The 23,797-nt window shown below is 40.7% G+C and overlaps 1 protein-coding gene across 1 annotated transcript in view; it reads left to right on the top strand.

Annotated features, from left to right (window-relative positions):
- The window catches only part of LOC132825045 (anoctamin-4), a 180,132-nt gene that overhangs the window by 116,440 nt on the left and 39,895 nt on the right, over positions 1-23,797 (top strand). The window contains exons 8-13 of the mRNA XM_060840051.1: positions 2,551-2,651; positions 3,700-3,744; positions 9,594-9,725; positions 19,274-19,380; positions 21,642-21,697; positions 22,435-22,556. Of these exons, the coding sequence (XP_060696034.1) occupies positions 2,551-2,651; positions 3,700-3,744; positions 9,594-9,725; positions 19,274-19,380; positions 21,642-21,697; positions 22,435-22,556 (563 nt within the window). The remainder of the gene's footprint in view (positions 1-2,550; positions 2,652-3,699; positions 3,745-9,593; positions 9,726-19,273; positions 19,381-21,641; positions 21,698-22,434; positions 22,557-23,797) is intronic.

The following is a 23,797-nucleotide window of genomic DNA, read 5'->3' as shown; positions in this document are numbered from 1 at the left end:
GGCAGTCTGGAGAGGAATGCAGTGGTGTTTGTCAAGGTTTGTCCCGAGCAGCTCTGACACGTGACGCTATGCTCCATGGTCTATTCCCCGGGACGCGCACGGAGACAAACGTCAACTGTGCCTGGAGGATCATCAACTCTGAAAGACACTCTTTGATCTGCCCGAAACTTGTTTGTCTTCCAGTTGAAGGAGTTAACCCTGAGTGTTGCAGACTGGCATACTCCAAGGTCCAGGACTACGTGCTGAGGGATGCGCTGAAGTTTGGGGCAGCTGCTGCCAAGGTGTGGTGGGTAAAGACCACAGTGTAAGGTCCCTCTGCTGAAGAAGAGGGGCCCATTCAGTAATTGGGCCTCGCTGTTGCCTCCACTATAGGCCAAGAGGTGGTCTGTAAATAGAGTATGGTGAACATCAAAGACGTAATTTGGCTGTGTAGATTTGAGTAGTTTAATTAACTGTCCATGTACCAATGTATATTTTTGAAATAAAAAAAATTACACGATTAGTATCCCAGTTGTCTTCTCCCCTCGAGCAGTCCCACTTCTCCAAACCATCATTTATAACTGAAATTTCTCATCAATAAAACTATTCTTGAGGGATAAAAGGATTTATAGAACATTGTGATAGAAACTGTGTGGTGGTGTATGTTACTGAACTAGTGAGCTGAAAGTAACTGAGGGTGCAGACTGTTGTCCCCAGAGAAATTCAGTCAGGCACTGACCAGTGAATAAACAAAATCTGCCCAGTGGCAATAATAAACAACAACCAGCATTAATTGAGGGGCTGTTCATCAGAGGCCAGCACCTCCAAGAGTTGCAACAGTGCCAAAGCTGGACAGTGGTTGCTGCTGATGCTGCAGGTGGGCTATGGATCACAGTTCAAGACAAACTGGGGCGGGGGGCAGGTGTTGATTGAGGGGTATTGCCTATTTTAAGAGGTGGTGGGTAGGGAAGAAGGGATGCTCAGTTTCGGGGGCAGGGGAGAGTGTGTCCTCAAGCAAAGGGCAACCTCCAACCCCCCCACCCCAGTACTCCTTGCTTGCTTTGCCCTATTTAAATTGCTTTTATGGGAAAAGAAATGGGCTGCCCATGCCAACCCTGTAATGCTTTGGGCACTGAGATAATGGGATCAAGTGATGATGATGGGTTTTTCACCAACTCCATTGACTCTTAATTACATTGACCATTTGTAACAATGATTTTGGTATCCAGCCATCTCCTGAGCTTATGGGGATTAGTTTGAATGGTGATTGATGAGTTAGTGTGTTGGACACCTGTCCAATTTTGTGCCCCCACCGCAATCAGCATATCACCCAGTGTGGGCATTTACTGTCCAGCCCGGTAATCCAGAAGTATCAACTAATGACCCAGGGGCATGAGTTCAAATTCCATCATAGCAGTTGGGGGAACTTGAAACTCCTTAGCTGGATTTTGTTAGAAAACTTAGCTTCATGGTCATTAAGTGTTGATATTATCAGATTGTTGTTAACAACAATTTGGCTCAATGTTCTCTATGAAGTGAAATCTGTCCTCTTTGCCCAGTCTGGTCTGTTGTGACTCTACCTTTACGCCCATGTTGACTTCTCTCTGAAATGGCCCAGCAAGCCATTCAGTTGTTTCAAGGTAGCTAATAAGGGTATGGCAACCAGTTGCCTTGCCAGTGGAGGATTGTTTTTTAGACCGGAGGCCTGTGATCAGCAATGTCCCACAAGAATTGGTGCTGGGTCCACAGCGTTTTGCCTTTATATTTATATTTATATTTATATTTATATATATTAAAAAAAAATTTGGATGTGAGCATACTGGAGTTGTAGTGGGTAGCGAGGAAGATTACAACTGAGTCCATTGTGACCTTGATCAGGTGAGCCAATGGGCTGTGAAGTGGAGATGGAGTTTAATTTAGATAAATGTGAGGTGATACATTTTGTGGTAAGGTCCTGGGGAGTGTTGCTTAACAAAGAACTTGGAATGCAAGTTCATGGTGTCTTTAAAATGGAATTGCTTATGATAACATTTATCATATGGTTATCATTTACAAGGATGTTGTCAGGGTTGGAGATTTTGAACTAGGAGAGGCTGGATAGGCTGGAGCTATATTTCTTGGAGCGTTAGAAGCTGAGGGGTGACCTTTAGAGGTTTCAAAATCATGAGGGGCATGGATAAGGTGAATAAGCATGACCTTTCCTCCAAGTAGGGGGAGTCCAGAATTAGAAGGCATAGGTTTAAGATGAGAGGAGAAAGATTTAAAAGGGACCTAAGTGGCAATCTTTTCATGAAGAGGGTGGCGCATGTTTGGAATCACCTGCCAGAGGGAAGTGGTGGAGGCTGGTACAATTATAACATTTAAAAGGCATCTGGATGGATATACGGTTGGAGGGATGTGGGCCAAGTGCTGGCAAATGGGGCTAGATTTATATCCTATCTGGGCATGAATGAGCTGGATAAAAAGATCTTTGTGCTGTACGTCTCTACTCTATTTAAGCCAAATGCTGTGAATACTTTAATGAAAATGTTTTTAAAAAAAACCTTTGTATTAATATTTTTCATTTTGCAGTCATCACTAACCAACAGTGATATCATATTTGTGAAGTTACATGCCCCATGGGAAGTTCTTTGTAGATATGCAGAGTTAATGAACGTACGGATGCCTTTCAGGTAAATAAAATTTTAATTTTTTGCTTGCATCTTTGGGTCTGGACAAAACAGGATTGTTAACTCAATGCTGGGGATACAGTCCTGTTGACATCGATAGGGGGTTGCTAACATTTCAGGAAAAGGTATATGAACCAAACGCAACCTCTTTCTTTGCTTTGGTAGTTTGAATTTCTTGCACTAATTATTTTGCAATGTTTTCCTTTTTCATTAAAGTTGAAGATCTTAGCTGTGTCTCACCATGAAAAATTGGAAATCTGAAAATATAATACATCTCTATCCAGTTCTGATTATGTTCCAAGAACATTGAGTGCTTTTGGTTGGAAGCACTGTAGAAATATACATTAACCTACCAATTAAATCAATCCAAAGTCTCAATCATCATCTTAGAGGGACCAAGAGCAATTCAATTGAAACCTTCAATAGTGTGAGAAATTATCATGGATTTGATGCTGTATTCATAGGATGAAGGGAGTGGTTACATCCATGATAAACCTGAACAACGCATTGGCAGGGTAGGCTGATTGACATCCTCCTATTCTGAAATCTATTGAATCACAAAATAAATAAATCACAAAAGAAGCTAGCACAGTGAGACCATTGGGACCAGCTTATCTAAGCCTGCTGTGGCTTTAATTTAATCCAAATCTCATCCTACTGACCTGCTCATTCCCCATGGTCCTGTAACATCCTCTGCTCCCCTTCAAAAGAGACTCTGTTTTTGTCTCAGCTACACACTTGTCAGAAAAAACTCCTCTATAGAAAGAAGTGTCCAAATCTATCTATCTCCCTGAATTTTAAGCATTTCTAGAATCAGCCCTTTATTTAAATGTTTTTTAAAAAAATCAAATGGTTTGACGGTTCCTCATTGGTCTTTTTTTTCAATTGTATTCTGTGATTGATCGCTTTCTCTCTTAATCTCTCCTTTTAGTCTTTTCTCCTACCTCTTGCAGGCTTATGTCTTCAATCTCCCTTTCCTTCCTTGATAGTTCATACTGTAACTGACGACGGGTTTTCTTCTCGACTGGCTTCATTTTTGCTGTTCTTCCAGGAGAAAAATCTATTACCTGCAGCGGCGTTACAAGTTCATGAGCAGGTTGGTGCATCTGAGCATTGCCTGAAATCTAATCTGCATGAACTGTGGCTGTGTGCTTCTGTTTCCTGCGCATTCGACGGTTTGTTGATAACCCTCCACTTTCTCGATTTTAAATACTCAACTTTACCTTGGTTTCGTGCAGTGACTATTCTTCAATTGCCTTCTGGTGGAACAATATTACATAGTGGAATGTTCTAAAGATCTTGTTTCAGCTCTCCAGGAGTTGACCTTTTTGTTTTAGCCAAGTAAGATATTGTAGTATTCACTGCAAATTCTTGCTGATTGAATAAGCTTGGAGAACCAGGAGTTACTGTTTAAAAATCAAAGGTCATCCATTTAACATGGGGCGGGCGGGGGGGGAATTCAGACCTGAGTCAATAGAACTCTAAGGTAGTGGAAGCGGAGTCCTGGTGTGTTTTTGAAGGCAGAGGTGGATAGGTGGACGAGGGTAAAGCAGTAGATGTGATGTGTATGGATTTTATCAAGGCGTTTGATAAGGTACCGCATGGTAGGCTAATGCAAAAACTACGGAGGTATGGCATTGAGGGTGCATTAGAGGTTTGGATTAGGAATTGGCTGGCTGGAAGGAGACAGAGGGTAGTAGTTGATGGTATAGGTTCACCTTGGAGTGCAGTTACTAGCGGTGTTCCACAAGGATCTGTTTTGGGACCATTGCTGTTTGTCAATTTTACTAATGACCTAGAGGAGGGGCTTGAAAGCTGGGTGAGCAAGTTTGCGGATGACACAAAAGTTGTTGGAGTTGTGGACAGCGAAGAAGGATGTGGCAGGTTACAGCGGGATATAGATAAGTTGCAGAGCTGGGCAGAAAGGTGGCAAATGGAGTTCAATGTAGCTAAGTGTGAAGTCATTCACTTTGGTAGGAGTAACAAGAAGATGGATTACTGGGCTAATGGTAGGCTACTTGGTAGTGTGGATGAGCAGAGGGATCTTGGTGTCCATGTACACAGATCTCTGAAAGTTGCCACCCAGGTAAATAGTGCTGTGAAGGCGGCATATGGCGTACTGGCTTTTCTTGGTAGAGGAATTGAGTTCTGGAGTCCTGAGGTCATGTTGCAGTTGTATAAGACTCTGGTGCGGCCTCATCTGGAGTATTGTGTGCAGTTTTGGTCGCCATACTATAGGAAGGACGTGGAGGCATTGGAACGAGTGCAGAGGAGGTTTACCAGGATGTTGCCTGGCATGGTAGGAAGATCGTATGAGGAAAGGCTGAGGCACTTGGGGCTGTTCTCATTGGAGAAAAGAAGGCTTAGGGGAGATTTGATAGAGGTGTTCAAGATGATTAGGGGTTTAGATAGGGTTGACAGTGAGAACCTTTTTTCTGCTAATGGAGTCAGCTGTTACTAGGGGACACAGCTTTAAATTAAGGGGTGGTAGGTATAGGACAGATGTTAGGGGTAGATTCTTTACTCAGTGGGTTGTGAGTTCATGGAATGCCCTGCCAGTAGCAGTGGTGGACTCTCCCTCTTTATGGTCATTTAAGCAGGCATTGGATAAGCATATGGAGGTTATTGAGCTAGTGTGTTAGGTAGGCTTTGGTCGGTGCAACATCGAGGGCCGAAGGGCCTGTACTGCGCTGTATTTTTCTATGTTCTATGTTCTATTCTTGGTAAGCCATGGAATGAACGACCACCAGTGATAGATGAAAGTGGCTCTGAGGTTACAGGTAGGTCAATGTGATCTGATTTGAATAGTAGAACATGTTTGAGGGGCTGAATGGCATACTCCAGCTCCTCATTCCATAATACTGTAATGTTAGTTTAGAGGATCTTTTATTCAACTGGAGAAAATGCCAACATCTGTCGTTGCTTCTATCAAAGACTTGTCTGACTTGCAAAAAATGCACCTTGTGCAAAGGACCATATGGCTAATGGTTTTTAAGCAGGAGCAAGCCTTCTAAAGGAATCAAAAATGACCCTGCACAGATCACATTCTCTACTTTTCAACATGATCATGACTGGACTTGTACTTAATCAGCATTTACCTTCCCTATTCCTATATCCCTCACTTCCTGAGCTTCCCAAACACACACTCAACCCCAAGGACTGAGCATCCATAAACCCCTGTAATAGAGACTTTCAAAGATTCATAATTTTGAAACTTCTCCTCGCTCAGTCAGAACTGAATAGCCTCTTTAGACTGAGCCCAAATCCCTCCTTCCTAGTCTGTAATACAGCATGGGGTACAGGATTGGGCTGCCAACAGTTTGAAGCTGTTGCCATTATTCTTGCATTTGTGAACTCATGACCAAAACAAATTAAATCCCAGAGAGTCAGCTTTGATCTTTCTGTAGTTGAGCTGATGTTATGGTATTTCATTATCATTTTCAAAAGTGTATTGTAAACTATATTTGTGTCTGGGGATGCTGATGGTGAGGTTGGTTGGAGACACTGTTTTAGACAAAGACACTTTTAAACCACAATATTTTCTGGTGCCCCAAAAATAGTGACGCACAACATTTATTAAATATTCTGACACTGTGCTGGTGAATTTGAAGTAAAGTCTATTCAGTAACTTATAGAACATCTTGCAGATGAAGAGCCAAGAGCAGAAGAGTTATTTTTATTTTAAATTGATTGAATGTGGACTTTGGCGTGGCCAGTCCAAGTTTCCCTGAGGGCAACTGTATTGTTGTGTTTCTGCAGTTATATGCAGTCAAGGAAAGCCAATTTCCTCCTCTAAAGGACATTAGTGAATCAGATGGGTTTTTACAATAATCATCAATGGTGGGATTTGAATCCATATCCCTAGAACATTGCCATTAGATTGCTAGTCCTGTGAAGTTACCACAACACCACTGTCTCCCCGATAGTTCAAATGCTATGACCCGATTTATCATTAGAGATCTGCAACATGGAAAAAGGCCCTTCAGCTCATTGTGCTTGTGCCAGACAAAACAACAGAACTATTCTGATCGTTTTCTGGCACTTAGCCTTTTATACAATGGCATCGCAAGTACACATTTAAATACTACTGCAACAATGAGAGTTTCTGCATTTTCTGACTTTTACAGGCAATGAGTTCCAGATTCCCATCATTCAGCAACTAGTCACTTAACATGTCCATCAAACTTACGATCCTTTTAGGTTTTGCTTGGTGAAAATCTTTCACCTGTTGCTATGGGTTCTTTTTTGATTTCAGTCTCCAAACAAATCCACAAATATTTACGCCCTCCTATTAGCATTGCACAGTAGCACCAGTGTGTATTGTCTATGAGACACATCGCAGAAATTCACGAAATCTCCTTTAAACAGCAACTCCAAACCCATGGCCAGTGCCACCTAGAAGGGCAAGGGCAGCTGATAGGTTACTATCTGCAAGTTCTTTGCCAATAGTGGGATATAGGTAAATTAGTGTTACTTCTGGAATTATAATTGCTTATACAAAGTAAATGAACTCGCATCAGTGTGTAACTGTTTCAGCCAAGAGCTGAGTCAAGAAGAATGGAAACTGTGGAGGAAATGCATAATTGGTTTTTTTGTATTAGCTAAAAATGTACGCAAGAAAGAAACGGGATTGCGAAACAATGGTAGATAATACAGGCGACTAGATAAGATGTTGTGAGGAGAGGCAGTTAAGCTAGATACGCCTGTACAAACAATAGGTATAAACATCTGTTTCCCACTTTTACAGAAACACAAGAACAAACCCCAATTAAAAGGGTCTTAATGATGAGATGCTGAGAGGGGTGGTACAGATGGAGGGAGTAGATAATGGTAAGGCAAGGATATACCTAACAATGACCCACAGCAGGATGAGGTCAAACGGCCTTGTGAGGCCAGAAATAAGTGTTTTGTCACAGACCAGGCCGGATAAGGCGAGAGATAAACAGGAGTAATGGGTACCGGGCTTAGGGAAGCGGAGGATGTAAACGGGGGGGGGGGGGGGGGGGGGGGGGGGGTGGCAATGAAATTTAAAAAAAATAGGAACCAAATATAAATATTGAGTATTTGTTGAATTCGGTGTGAGTCCCTTGCCTTGTACAGAGACAGACAGTGGACTTCACACCCTCTTGCAAGAGTTAAATAAAGGACACTACTGATTCAGATTTTGTCTCGGACTGAAAGTATTGAAGTGTGTGAGCTTAGTTTCTCTCACAATGAACCATCCTGACCTAGAAGTATATTGCTGTTCCTTCAGTGCTACTGGGTCAAAATCCTTTAAATCCCCTTCCCTCTTAATGACACCGTGAGTCTACCTGCACCACCACAGACTGGAGCAGTTCAAGAAGGCAGTATCATCTTGGGGGCAACTAAAGATGGCAAATGCAGGTCCAGCCAGTGATGCTCACACCATGACTGAATAACGTTCTGTTAATATTTGAGACAGCTGAAACAGTGCCAAGTCTGTTTAAAACATAGGGTCTTTCTTTGTTCAGGTTATTTTTGAAAAATCTGAACCTTACTGATGGAAATAATTGTTGAGAGTGTGGTGCTGAAAAAACACAGCAGGTCAGGCAGCTTCCGAGGAGCAGGAGAATCGACGTTTTGAGCATAGGCCTTTCTTCGGGGACTAGCTTATGCCCAAAATGTTGATTCTCCTGCTCCTCGGAAGCTGCCTGACCACCTGTTTTTCCAGCACCCCACACTCGACTCTGATTTCCAGCATCTGCAGTCCTCTCTTTTTTTACTGGTGGAAATAATTGTCCAAGAATTGGGGGGAGGGGAACTTACCCTTGCCATGCCTGTTAAAGAGACTGGTATTGTCAAGTACTCTTCACAACATCTAAAAGCAATTGCTAAGTTGACTTTAGGAACTTTTCTTAATTGTAAAGTATAAATAATTACAGTGAGGTACCAGCAAAACATTGCACTTTCTCAACAGGAATGACTCCCAAGCATTCCATATGTCCAGATTCTCACCTGTGAACTTTAAATCGCCCCTCTGTGGAGTAAGTCAAGTCACCTGACAGTGTTTTACTGATGTCAAACATACTATGAAAATAACTGTGGGCAGCAAGTCTAACAATGAATCAAGTTACCTTTTAAATTTTTAATTCGGTCACCACTAAGACAGTGGATTTGGTTTGAGAATGTGAAGCATGAAAGGTAAACCTTATGTTTGTACAGTATCTTTGCAGTCTCAAAGCTGATAAAAGCTAGTGAATTGTAGTCACTGTTTCAGCATGGGAAATGTGGCTGCCAATTTGCTCACAGTAAGCTCCCATAAAGGCGATGAGATCGCCTGTGTTGGGGATATTAGTGTGATCATTTGACTCATCCCAGCTAACAAGCAACCTCCAACATTAATTTCAATCGATCTAAAGTGGCCATATGATCTGATGGTGTTAATTTAGCAAGTAGACAGGTGCCATTGACTGTGGTTTTTAAAAAGTGGTTTTGGGGTGCTGAAGGTGTTAATTTGTTTTTGGCAAGGGAAGTGGTACAGTACCATCAAAACCTCAGGAAGGTACTGTATAATGCAGGCATTCGTATTACTTAATGCCAGAAGTCAGTGGATCATTGGGTACTTGTCAATGTTGCAATGACATTGACATTACAAGCTGCAAGCTTCCAGGAAATCTGAACTAATATGTTATTGTATGGTCTGTTATTCAGCTGCTAAATTGCATTTTGGGCAAAAAGATTTTTATTCCTCTTTTAAAGCCACAGTGTGTAATTGTGCCTGACTTGGGTCAGCTAGAGATTAATTGCTCTGCAAATACTCCGCTCTGTTCCAGTTCAGACTGACACCTTTTTTTGCTTTTTTTTAATTTTGAAGCGCAAATTTACATCTGCAACAACTGACTCAATTTCTATTTGTATCTAATTCCCTTGAGGCTTAAGCAGTCGGACTAGACCATGTATAACTGTCGTGTGTTTGTCTAACAGGATGGAGAAAAGGTTGAGCAGGTTCAGAGGATGGTTACCAAGGAAACCGATGAAGTTGGACAAGGATACGTTACCAGATCTGGAGGACACAGACTGCTACACAGCTCCTTTCAGTCAGCAGAGGATTCATCAGTAAGTATTACCCTCCTGCATCATAGCTCAAAGCATCACAAACAGCAGATGGAACGTACTTGTGTTCAGTTCTTCAACTGCTATGGGGGCAATTTTCCAGGTAGTGATAACATCCATGATTGTGAAGACCATAGCAAAATGGCTGCTTAATACCTCCAGCCATCCCTCTGCCACCAAGAGTAAGATTTTCTTTTTGATAATCAGCCCCATTCTCAAGTCTTTGACTTGTATCAATGTCTTGGGTGCAGTAACACAACAGTTTCCAGGTTTGATCATTCGCATTTCATTGGACTACAGCGGGACTTTGGAAATGCAGGATTATCAGTGAAAATAGTAACAGCACTTCAGAGGGAGTTCCAGATTTGTTCAGGATTCTTAACCATGTTATTTTGGACCTTCTTTATGAATGGTGTAATATTGTTTAAGGGTGTTGACTCAATGCTGTAATCCAAACATCTCCACTGGTATTACCTTCAGCACAAGAGATCCAATTTGTCAGCAGGAGGTCTGCCATTTCTCGGGTGCAGGAGCAGTTTTTACCTTTTTACATAACAAAACCTTTAACATTCAGATTTAAGCTGATTGTGTGGCAAATGGCACTCGTGGGGTACAAATGTTAACTAGTAACCCTCTCTAACAAGAGATTCAAACCACCTCCTTTTGACATGCAATAGCATCGCCATCACTGAATCCCTCACCATCAACTTAAATGAGCCACTATATAAATACTTTGAGGACCAGGCTGGAAATTCTGACCTCTTCACCCCTATCATCTCCAAGTCGGGTTTGTGAGGGTACTTGTGTGAATGCAGCTTCAACAACATAAGCTCAACACCATCCAAGACAAAGCAACCCATTTGATTGGCACCACATCCAACACTATTAACGTTCAGTCTGCTCACTGATGCTTAGTAGCAGTGAGTACTGTCTAAGAGATGCACAACAAAAACTAACCGAGGCTCTTTCCAAATCCAAGACAACTAACTGAAATGATATGGGAATGTCAAGATCTGCAAGTTCCTCTCCAAGCCACTCATTATCCTAACCTGGAAATGTATCCCTGTTCCTTCATTGTTGCTGGGACAAAAATGTTGGAACTGTCTCCTTTTAACAGCGTGTTCAAGAGTGTGCTCACTACAATGATTCAAGAAGGTAGCTCACCATATGTTCTCAGGCAATTGGAGATGGGCAACAAATAGAGTATTGCTGATGAGATGCTAATCCCAAAGAAACTATAAAAATTTTAGTGAGGATGAATGAGTTGTGAAGATTTTTGATAGTATGTTTTTGAAAAACACAATGGCTTCCATCTTGAATTAATGAGCATCTCCACATTGATCTGTGTTAGGGGATTTTGGAGCAGGTGTACACATATGGAATATATCCTTGTCTTGTGAACTACCATAGAATCTCAGATCTGTTATGGTGCAGAAGGAGGCCTTTTGGCCCATCAAGTCTCCATTGGTCCTATTACCTAGTGCCCATCTCCTGCCTCTTCTCCATATCAATGCACATCATTTCTATCCAATCTAACTAACTACATTTTCCTTAATCATTTTGTTTTCCCATCAGGGAACACTTTCAAACTCTGTAACCAGTAGTTAGAATGAAATGTTTGTTTAAATTTTAGCCTGTGTCTGGGAGGTTGAACAATGGGAGTTAAATGAAACCACTGCAGATGAAGCAGCTAGAATTGCTGGTGTAGAGGATGATGTGCACACCCAAATCATCAGTAGTCCTGGAAAAGCGCTTAGTCTTGTTTGTGGACTTGGGCCCCAGTATGGGTCACTCCTCTGGCAGGTTCCTCATGTACAGTATTCCACAGAAATTTCTGCTTCAGTCTTCCAACCGTACCTTTTCATCTGGGAAACGCCAGTTGCAAGGTTATCTATACACAAGAAATAGGAACAGGAGTAGCTCATGTGGTTGACTTGAACCTGCTTCACCATTGAATATGATCATGGCAGCTCATTAACCTCAATACCATGTTCCTGCTGATTTTCCACATTCCTTGATGTTTCTGTTTCTCAGCCTTTTGAATATATTTAATGATGGAGGCTCCATAACACGCCTGGGATAGGAAATTTCAAAAGTTCCCAATCCATTTGAAGAAAAGTTTCTCATCTCAGTTGTAAACAATTGATCCCTTATCCTCCAATTAGGGTCTAAGATTATGAATGGTTTCCCCCATCGTTTTAGATTCTTTAGCCAGAGGAAGCAATTTCTCAGCATCTACCCTGCCCAGACCTTTCTGAATCCTTTATTGTAACACAATTGCTGCTGCTTATGCTTCAGAAAATCTCTGGAGTGACTTTATGGATGGACACTGTGTTGAAAAACTGAAATTTCCTAATTGACAAGATGATGGGCTAGGAAAGTACAGGAACATGAGGGGGGAATTCAGGACTAACATGTTTAAATGGCTAACAACGGTGAGAGTTCTAATGCATTGTTTTGCCTAGAACCTCAACAAATATGGAATTCACAGACACTAGGAGCAGATGTAGGCTGTTCAGCCCTTTGACTGCTCTGTCATTCAAAATGATTGTGACTAAATATATCTCCAAGCCGTATTCCATCTTGCCACTAATACCTTTAAAAATTTTTTTCCTTTTTTTTCTTCTGTAAGTATACTCTGACCTGGCCCTTTTGTGGTAATGAATTCCACAGATTGACCACCTGAGTGAAGAAATTAGACTCCTACAGCACAGGCACCAGATCCTTTGACCCACATTGGACCATGTTGGCCAGAATGTCCACCAAAGCTAATCCTGTTTTCCAGCAATTGGCCTTTAACCTTCTAAACCTTTCAGTGTATTTGTCCAAATGCCTTTTAAATCTCGTTAATGTACCTGGCTCAAACACTTCTGTTGACAACTCATACCATGTGTGTACCACCTTCTGCGTAAAAATGTTGCCCCTCAGGTTCCCTTTTATTCTTTCCCCATAAACCATAAGTTGACGTGGTTAGTGCTCGATTCCTCAACCCTGGGGGTGGGGGGAGGGGTTTCCTCATCTCAGTCCTAAATAGTCTACCCCCATATCTTGATACTGACCCCTGGTTCTAGACTCCCCAACAAGAGGCAACATTCTCCTTGTAAGTCTGTCCAACCCTGTTTTAAAATTTTGTAAGTTTTGATCAGAGACCTCTCATCCTCACTAGTACATACAGATACAGTTGAACCTATATTAAGCAATAGGATAGTCCCGGCACCACAGTATTAGCCTAGTGAATCTCTGCTGCACTTCCACCATGGCAAGTATATTCCCTATTAAGTAGGGAAAGCAAAACTGCACATACCACTCCAGGTGTAGTCTCACCTAAGGCTCTTTTTAACTGCAGTATGATATCCTTGCTTCAGAACCCAGCCTCTTGTGATGAAGGCAAATACAGAGAAACCTCTATTATCCGAACGTTGGATTATCTGGCAAGATTGCAAGGTCCCAACGCTCAGTTAGACTGTGTTGTCTGGCATTTCATTATCCAGAATTTGATTAACTGAACAAAGTGTTCCCCGCCTATGTCCTTCGGATAATCGAAGTTCCTGTGTATACCATTTCCCTTCCTAACTGCTTACAGTGCCTGTTTGTCTGCTTTCATTGACTGGTGTGCAAGGATGCCCAGATCCCTTTGTCCATGCACGTTTCCCAATATATTACTGTTTCAATAATACTCTTCCTTTTTGTTTCACATCAATGAGTATAGTTACGTGATTATCCATATCATACTGAATCTGTCATGTGTTGCACGCACACTCAACTTCTGTAAATCTCCCTGCAGTCTCCTTGTATTTTCCCACCAAATTTTAATCCCATCAGGTTTTGTTGGTAAATTGAGAATGCTGCATTTAGTTCTAATCTAGTGAATACTGGAGGTCTAAGCACAGATCCCTGTGGCACACTAATAGTCACTGCCTCCGCCTGGAAAAAGACACATTTTATTTCCACACTGTTTTCAGTCTTGAATCAATTCTCAACGATGCCAGTCTGCTATCCTCAATCCAAGTGCTCTTAATGTGTCTCTAGTTTCTTACATGGAACCTTTTTATTAAAAGGTAGGAGAAAGTGAAGACAGCAAATGCTGGAGATCAGAGTCGAGTGTATGGTGCTGGAAAAGCACAGCAGGTCAGGCAGCATCCGAGGAGCAGGAGAATCAACATTTCGGGCATAAGCTTGATGATGAGCTTATGCCCCAAATGTTGATCCTCCTGCTTCTCTGATACTGCCTGATCTGTTGTGCTTTTCCAGCACCACATGCTTGACACCTTATCAAAAACTACCTCTGAATCCAAATGCGCTAGTTCTCCCTTACTTATTCTGCTAGTTATATCCTCAACACCTGAGCAGATTAACCTTTCCATATGCATGATATTTATATAGATGTTAATTACACTTTATTATGGCCACATTATGCTGTTCAATTTTAGAAACCTAACTTAGCCAGTGAGAATCTGATTATGTAGGAATACTATAACATGTTTGAATCTTAAATTGATCTGGACATGAAAAGAAAACAATGAATTGTTTTCCTAAGCTTACAGAAAACTTAATTGAGTAATTTACAGTACTATTTGACCAACGTTTTAGTGAACTATTTGCATCAAGATATGTTCTCAAACATCATTATTGAGACAGTGGCCTGTTGTGTTGTGCTTGACTGTATGTTGGATTAATAGGAAAGATGTTGTGAAATTGAAAGGATGCATAGAAGATTTACAAGTATATTGGATGATTTGAGTTATAGGGAGAGGCTGAATAGGCTGGGGCTATTTCCCATTAAGCATTGGAGGCTGAGGGGTGATCTTTTGTTTAGAGGTTTATAAAATCGCGAGGGGCGTGGATAGGGTAAATAGCCAAATTCTTTTTCCCAGGGTAAGGGAGTCCAGAACTAGAGAGGCATAGGTTTCGGATGAGGAGGAAGATTTTAAAAGGGACCTAAGGAACAACCTTTTCATGCAGATTGTGGTGCGTGTATAGAAATAACTGTCGGAGGTGGTGGTGGAAGCTGGTACAATTACAACATTTAAAAGGCATCTGGATGGGTATAGAAACCGGAAGGATTTTAGAGGGATATGGGCCAAAAGCTGGCAAAATGGGACTGGATTGATTTAGGATATCTGGTCAGCATGGACAAGTTGGACTGAAAGATTGATTTCTGTGCTGTCCACCTGTCTCTAACTGTGTTTGGATAGTAATTTGTATAGGGATGGGAATAAATACTGGACCAGTCCATATCATGTGTGTGAAGAAAACAAAAACTTGTGCCTTTTTTTCATTCATTCATTCATTCATTCACATGATGTGGGTGGTAATGACCAGGCCAGCAAATACTACTTTATCGCTTTTTAAGAAGGGGATGGTGAGCAGCCTTCTCGAAGTGCTGCTGTTCATGATGGCCACTGTGCTGTTGGTCAGTGTTCTTGGATTTTGACCCAGTGACCAGGAGAGAAGAATCCCACAGTGCTTTGGGGTCAGTGAAGTAGTTTTACAGTGTAACCGTTGAAACATAGGAAGCACAGCAAGCTCCGATGAATGGCAACATGATAATGACCAGCTAATTTCTTTGTCACCTTGGATTGTTTGGCACACCCAAGGAGAACTCCTCTACATCATGTCTGAGAGAAGCTGAGGGGTCTTTACTGTGTGAATAGGTAGGGCTTCAGTTTCACCGGAACAAAATACTGCAAAAGCCAGAAATCTGAGATTAAAAACAGGAAACTTGGAAATGCTCAGCAGGCTTGGCAGCTTCTGAGGAGAGTGAAATTTTAACCTTTCACCTCTGACCTTTCATCTGAACTCTGTCACTCGATTGAACATCTTATGGAAAAGATTGCGACTGTGATAGAACAATTCTGTCTCAATTCATGCTTGGTCCATACTTTAGCACTCATGCCTCGAGACATGAGCCCAGACTTTTCTGACTCTGATGCAAGTCAGCCATGGCTGGTGCTTGCACTAGAAAGCTCTGAAAGTTGTCATGAAGTGTAACTGTAAAATTCTTAACCTCCTCGTTCAGTTGTGTAACCTCATCCCTCTGTGTCTCCACAGCCTATGCCACCCTTGAATGTCTGCATTCCTCCATCTCCCTCTTGGCACATGTCCGATTTTTATAATTGCTCTGCGATTTAATGCCAGGATAGTATCTGCTCCCTGACTCACTTGGAAAGATTTATAGCTCAGCCTGTGCATTATTTGATCAATATCAGTGAATGCCTGATTAGCTGTGAGACTTCCTGAACCAGCAAATATACTTTGCAATGGAAAACCTCCAGTTTATCTCTGCAGTTAGTCAATGCAAAATTAATGTGGTTGTTCTTCCTCCATGCTGCTTTGCAAAGTGCAAATCACTGGAAAAGAGCACAAACTAATTCAGCATATACAATTCAAAAGGGATTAATTTATATTATAATATTCCCTCGTTCACTTCAATCGTCCAGGAGCTAGGGTGAAGGAAAGTTTCTCTGAACTTTAATGTGATAATGCACACTGACCGCGGAGAAAGAACTGAGCTCATTTGACTCAATGTGGCTGGAAAGGTGGTGGTTTCTGTTATCGGATATTATCCATTCCAGCAAAGTATGAAATATACAACCCTCCCGTCTAGTACCGCTGGCCAAACTTTTGTATCATTTCATGGCTTTGATTTCTGAGTGTGTCGGTAGTAATTAGTCCTGGACATATTGGATCATTATGCATGGAACAAGATCATTTGGTCCATCATATGATATTCCCACTTTTAATCCCACTCATTTGCTCTCTTCTCAAAGCAGTCCAAACATTTTCATGTTTAAATTATGTCCACTCTTCATTTGAAAGTTGGTATCAAATCTGTTTTTGTATGCCTGAACTGTGCTTTGAGATAATAACAGCAAGTCTTGTCTTGAGGATCAGTGAGGCAGATGCAAATATCTTGCTCAAAATGCAGTTTGAAATGTTAGATTAGGTACTTTCTTGAATGAACTAGATTCCTTGGCTGTTAATTATTGAGTCTCTGTTGATCTAACTCCATTCTCCAAAGGGATTAACAAATCTGTTGAGATTTGCTGATGTACAATCTCTATTGGCCAATGGATAGGGTTTCTTTCCATGCTCTATGACCTTTCGATTCAACTTGACCATGCTTACCAAATTAAACTAGGCCCAAATTAAACTAGTCCCACTTACCTGCATTTGACCCATATCCCTCATAAACACTTCCTATTCATGTACTGTTCAAATGACTTTTTAAATGTTGTAACTGTACCTGCATTACCACTACTTCTGGCAGTTTATTCCACATATGAACCACCTTATTGGTGGAAACAGTTGCCCCTCCAGTCCTTTTTTTTTTAAATCTTTGCCCCCTCACCTTGAAGTTATGCCATCTAAGTTTTTGAATTCTCCTACCCTAAGTAAAAGATATTTGCTAATCACCTTTATATATGCCCCTCATGACCTTTTTTATAAACCTAAATACGGTCACTCTTCAACCTTCTATGCTCCAGTGGGAAAAAATCCCAGCCTACACAGCATCTCCTTAACTCAAAACTGTCCATTCTCAGCAGTATCCTGGTAAATAGTTTTTCTGAACCATTTCCAATTTAATAATATCCTACTTATAACAGGGCGACCAGGACTGTACACAACCCCAGAACCAGCCTCGCCAACATCCTGTACCATATCAACACGATGTCCAAACTCCAATAATTAGTCGTCTGAGCAATGAAGGCAAGTGTGCTAAAAGCAGCCTTAACCACCCGATCTACCTGTGATGCAACTTTCAATGAATTATATACTTGAACCCCTTGGTCTCTATTTGACTTGACCATTAATTGTATTAGCCCTGCCCTTGTTCGTTTTACCAAATAGTTTGATCCGCATCGATCACCTCCTGAATTACCTATAATTGGAGTCAATTTTTAGCAGTAGTTTGCACTTTATTGAAAGTGAATATTCCCATTAAAACAGAGCCTGGCTAATCACAGACTGCAGGTGTGCATACCTTCATTATTCCACTGATCAGTGTTGAGGGAATTGTCAAGGGAATTGGATTTTTGGGAACCTGTTAATTGCCTGATGAACGTGGTGCAACTGTCACAAACTGATGACTCACATTTTATAACGTAATGTGGTTGTAGTTAACAAGATCTTATTAACGTCTTTCACGAAATTGCCAGTTCTAAATTCCTATAGTGTTTAATGTGAATGGAGACGGTGTTCTCTCACTTGGGTGGAGAAGACCTCCTCCTTTACATCAGTTCTAAACTCTTCCCTCATTTTTGGACCATTCCTCCCTAATAGTTTGTCTTGAAACATTTGAGGATCAGTATTTGAATCTCCAAATTTGGTCAACTTGCTTAGTCCAATCCACATCATTTTACTGTACACTGAGTCTGTTTTATGCATCATAACAATTTGTGATTTGAGAAACAGTGCTTCTAGGAATCTGGGTATCTCAACAGTCCAGCATCTACCTCTTGATCATAACCTGCTCTGTTCAATGATTTCGTTAGCTGCAGTTTTACTTTGGGTGTCCATACCTTAAACATGTGCAGTAATCTTGATTTGACATCTTTATTGTATCATAGAATATTCTACAGCCCCCTCAATGACTTGAGAGACACAGGATAACAGGATGTGCTCCCTCTGAAACTATGTTGACCATTACTAAAGAGTTCAGTTTGATCTAGAAAGTGAAATACATCCCTTTGGCTAGCATGATTATTTTGCTAGCCGTTGATGTAACTCAAAGGTCTTTAGGCTGGTCGAATATCTGAACACTGGAAATGCTGCAGACCGCAACTTAAAATACATGAATGGAAATGCTCAGTGGGTCAGAATAATTCTGTTCCTCAGTCCACAAAGACTATGTTCCATGCTTCTGAACTCACTCTGAGCTCTGCAGCCTTCACCGCTTTCTCCTCTTGTGTGTTTTTTTTTATTTCTAATCCAGTTGGAACATGCCTGTGTTCATTGGCAACATCATGTAGAGTGCCTGCACTTAAAGACTCTCTTCCTCCAACTCATTTACCATGACCGGGTACAAAGCATCACTTACTGAGCTGCTGGAGTTCTTTAATCCAGCATGGAATATTTAAAGTGCACAGTTTGGTTACAAAATCTTCTGTGGTGACTGATATACTAATGGTGTCATATTTATTGTTGATCCCAAATCACTTTTTGAGGGAATGGTGGTAAATTGCCTTCCTGAACCATTCAGTCCACATGGTGAAGACAATGCCACAGTACTGTCCAGGGGCTTGACCCTGTGATCATGAACAAATAATGATGATATTCCCAAGTTCAAATTGGTGGAACTTGGGCAAGGAGTTTGTATTTGGATATGTTCTAATGAATTTGTTGCTTGTTGTCTTCTGGGGAATAACATCAGGAAATAACAAGTTTGGGATTTATCTTTATTTCTTGGAAGATTAGGGTATGTTGAATTGCTTCTTCCGGGCCTCCTTAGAGCAAAAAAAAATCCAACTCCACGAGAACGATATTCTTTATCATTCCCCACGTGTGCATTAAAAGTGGTGACTGCAAAATCCCTTCCATTATAATTTCAGCTTCATTATAAACAACAAAGACACGTTCTTCAACAATGCAACGCGAAGCAGAATTCTGCACCACATTTTACAAAGGGTCAAATATGAAGAGGGCAAGAACAAGATCGGTGAGTCTTGTGGCTTTATTCTGAGGAGATGAGTGAATGTTGGTGACACATTGCCAATTTGTAAAGCAGTTAAATCTGTGTGGATGGTGCAAATGCAGCATAATATTTCAATATGAATTGTATTTTAAATATTTTGCCTTTGGCAATTCCTCCCTGTCAAATTGTTAATTTATAATGGGATGTTTGAGTAAGTTCTAGTGTCCCCACTGATGAAAGTGTAATTACAATGTGACCTATTGGTATAGGAGAGCTTCCATTTATAAATGGGAATGTAAGGCATTTGTGTAATCAAAGTACAGTATAAACATGATCTTTGACTTTAAAGAACTGAGTGCAGTCTGTTACCCCAATCTAATTAACATCACCACCAAGCCTATCATAATCCACAAATTAAGTTTCCCCTTTGTTTGAAAGTGTAGAAGCATGTGTGATAAACTGGTAATTATTTTATTGATCATCAGTAGATGCATGTTAACACACACCAAAAACATGCTATAGGGGTAGTTTCATTGTGGATTTTAGTCATTAAAAGGGATTTTCTATCCAATGCCGGCTGGGCTTCTTTGCTCATTAGATATGTTGCCAGTGCTTTAACCCACCTGTTCCCAATAATATTGGCCCAGATTACTTGATCTACAAATAATCAAGATTTCTTGGTAATTCATCAATACTTTGTTTCAAATGAGCATTTTTTTGAGTTGAATAAAGACGAGTTTATATCCAATGCTATCTCAGTTTGTCAAAAAGCTCTCAATTGTTCTTTACTCTTGTGTGCAAGAATGCTGTCACCATGACAATCTCTAAATCTTGACAACACCATCGAATTATTTCATAGAGTGAATGTAAGAGGGAAGACTGGGTCTCATGGTTTTCAATTACAGCTGAATGGCTTTTAGTATTCAGCACTGCTTCAATCTCTGATTTTCTGATTATCCAGTGAACTGAAATGGATGGTCATTGGTATCCTCCCAATGTATTGCGTAGGAGAATAATCACTCGCAGCAGCGAAACAACAACATTCAAGGACCTGGTGTATCTGCATTTCAGTCTACTACAATTTCAGGGAAACGGCACAGATTTGACAACAAACATTAGTGAATTAATGATTGCTAGGGTTTTATACGGTTAATTAAAAGTTTCAATTTTCTTCAGTCCATCCATTGTTTTCAGCTAATTACACAAATTATTGTGCAACATCCACATTGAGCCAAAGAAGATTGTTGTGAAATAAGAAATATTTTATGTTTTAGAAAGTAATGTGGGAGTATCATGAGCTGAAACAATGAATGAAGTGATTTTAAAATCTTTCAGTTAACTGGACAGCAAATTGCCAATAACTGCATTGCTCGTGTTTCGTGAGGGTTATCTGCAACACGTTTGCTGTGGCACTTTCAACTGTTCTTTGTTTTAAAGAGAAAAAAAAATCACCATAAATACAGTTTAGAGAAATTCATTGGCCCAATGATCTTGCTGATGTAATGAGTGCTCTTAACAATTGGCACTCTTGTGCCTTGGAATATTAAAGATGTCCAACAACATGCATCCCAGCATTATTTATGAAGCAGTCACTCATAATTTTAAGTAATGTTGAATCTTCCACAAGACTTTGAAGCCTACTTTCTGTCCATTTACAGCCTGGCATTTTTTTAAAATGTTTACTTCTGTGTACAATAGGCTTGAACACCAAGAAAATCCACTGACTGTCCTAAGCTAAGTGGAACAAAATCACATGTTTGAGTCTCCTGCAGTTCTACATGTAGTTTTTCCTTTCTACAAGTGGAATATGAAATCCTTCTGACAAACCGTGAAGTCCTTCTATTGGTTAATGAATCTTTTTAATTCATTTCAAAATCTGCTTCATCCACATCACATGTATCACTGGCTCAAAAGCATATGTCCCTTTTTTTTTAAAAAAAATTACAAATCTCCTTTAGTGATCAGTGAAAGGTGGTTGATTCTTAACTCCAATAGTCAAACACTCCTGATGTTTGAATCCAACTCATTTCACTTTATGGTTTTCGTGAGCCTCATCAGGTTGTAACTGAATCAAAACACACAGTACCCATATGACTGATCTTAAGCACCCCATATAAATCTAGGACTTGGCTGACTTGTAGAAGGTTCATTGAAACGGGAAATCAACAAACAGGAGGTGAGATGGTGGGTTTTTTTTATATTAAACAGAGATGTAAGTAATTTTGACGATTGGTAAGTAGATTATTTCATTTTAGCAGCTTTAATATTCATTTTGTTTTTAACAGGACTTAATCGTTTACTTGGAAATAGCACCTATGAGGCTGCATTCCCACTTCATGAGGTAAATATGGTATCTTGCACTGTAAAATTAAAATAACTTGTAGGTACATGCTCTTGAGTCCAGAACCCTCGAGAGTTAGGCTAGGCTTGTTTTCAAAACAAAATCACAGTTCATTCAATCTGAGTGTCTTAATCCAGTGAATAGGGAACATCGGAAAATCACGGCATATCATTGCCAAGTGCTTTCGGCTAATAGCCGTGTCGCTGCTGAAATTGATTCACTTCTTACACGTTGGTGTTTATGGTTGTTTCTTGCAACCTCCACCTCCTACATTCCTACATCAGGGTTGTTGTAATGAGAATTACAAATTCAGTGAATAGCAATGCGCTTATTGAACACTTAAGGACAGTAGAAGAGGACATTTTACCCAGAACCCTACAGACTCGCCTTCAGTTCAATGTGATCTTATAGCACTAGTTGGTTTTGCACATATTCCATTGTCATTCCCAGAATAAAGACACCATTCCCTTTACAAGTGGAACCTGTTTAAACAATTTTTTAAAATAATCTTTTTTTATGACACCAGTTTATGGGTAGCTGGGTGAGAGGGAGTGTACTTAATTGCACTAATCCTACACTTTTGAGGTGCCAAATTAAATGAAAAATTTGTTTTAACCATCATTTTTATTCATCAGCCATATTGTCTAAAGCAAAATGCTACATTTATGATCTGGAATAGCCAATGAATTGCTCAACCCAGTTTAGACAAAAGGATTTTCTCTTTGTGCATTCTTCAGGGAAGCCACAGAAGCAAAAATTCCATTAAGACTCATGGAGCTGTGAACCACCGTCACCTGCTGTTTGAATGCTGGGCCTGGTGGGGTGTGTGGTATAAGTATCAGCCACTCGACCTAGTCAGGTAACCTCTTAATGTCCTTCTGCAACGTTTGGTCAAGCAGTCATTTGTTATTGAACCATCTAATTTGGCTCCCTCTCTGTATATCTTGGCACGAAAGATGGCCACTTTGGCCATTGTACTTGTGTTTCAACTCCTTTGGGGGAAAATGCACTGACATTTGAGCCCACTAAAGCTGGGGTCGTTATCAAAAGTTAAAGTTTTAATCCAAGTCCCCAAACGACCTCTGACAGACTCTCATTAGCAGAAAACACCGACCGGGTTTCTGTACTTGACGTGAACTACCATTTTATTACAAATAAAATCATTCTTAACGCCTTTTAAAAATATCAACACAACTAGCTGACAGATGCATCAAGACCCAGACAGACAAACACAGCTGTAATGAGTGGAGGAGAAAATATTGGGGGAGCACTATTCGATACAAGGCTCATAGAAAGGTCAAAGCGCAGCAGAGCAAGGAACAGGAAATTCGACGTTTCGGGCAAAAGCCCTTCATCAGGAATCCTGAATTTCAAATTTCCTGTTCCTTGGATGCTGCCTGACCTGCTGCGCTTTAACCAACAACACATTTTCAGCTCTGATCTCCAGCATCTCCAGACCTCACTTTTTACTCAGAAAGGTCATTCCTGAAGAAGGGCTTATGCCCGAAATGTCGATTCTCCTGCTCCTTGGATGCTGCCTGACCTGCTGCGTTTTTCCAGAAACACATTTTTCAGCTCTGATCTCCAGCATCTGCAGTTCTCACTTTCTCCTCCTCAATGAAAGGTCTGTTTTGGCTTCTTTGAAACCAAGCCCTTTTGAGTTTTTTGCTGAAAATACAGGAGGGGGTGAGTTAATGCATTAATTTTTCAATTTCTCAGTCACACATTTGAGGCAGCAATTAATACAAATGGTGAGAGAATAGCTAGCTATCTTTCAGGATTTGGCTACTTCACTGCAGACAGAGAAAGAAATGTCTCTTGTAGAGTGGAGAACACCCATGTGTATTGTTCATGTGTCCAGGAACCAGGTTGGAGAGTTTAGTCATACAGATGATCCTGGGTTCCACAACTCTTCCTAATTGGTTTTTCAATCAGCAGTCTGTCTCTGGGTGAAGCATGCTCTGTGCCCACATTCTCATTGCAGTTACATTGCAAACAGCACCCGTTGCTGTTTGCAAAATGCAGTGTAAACACCAACTGTCTCGAGACTAAAAGCAGGCAGCAGCTGTGCAGGTTCACTGCTGGTTTGGACAACAGTGT

Source organism: Hemiscyllium ocellatum, chromosome 19 (assembly GCF_020745735.1).
Source record: "Hemiscyllium ocellatum isolate sHemOce1 chromosome 19, sHemOce1.pat.X.cur, whole genome shotgun sequence".
Lineage (NCBI taxonomy): Eukaryota > Metazoa > Chordata > Chondrichthyes > Orectolobiformes > Hemiscylliidae > Hemiscyllium > Hemiscyllium ocellatum.
This window is presented reverse-complemented; position numbering and strand designations above follow the sequence as displayed.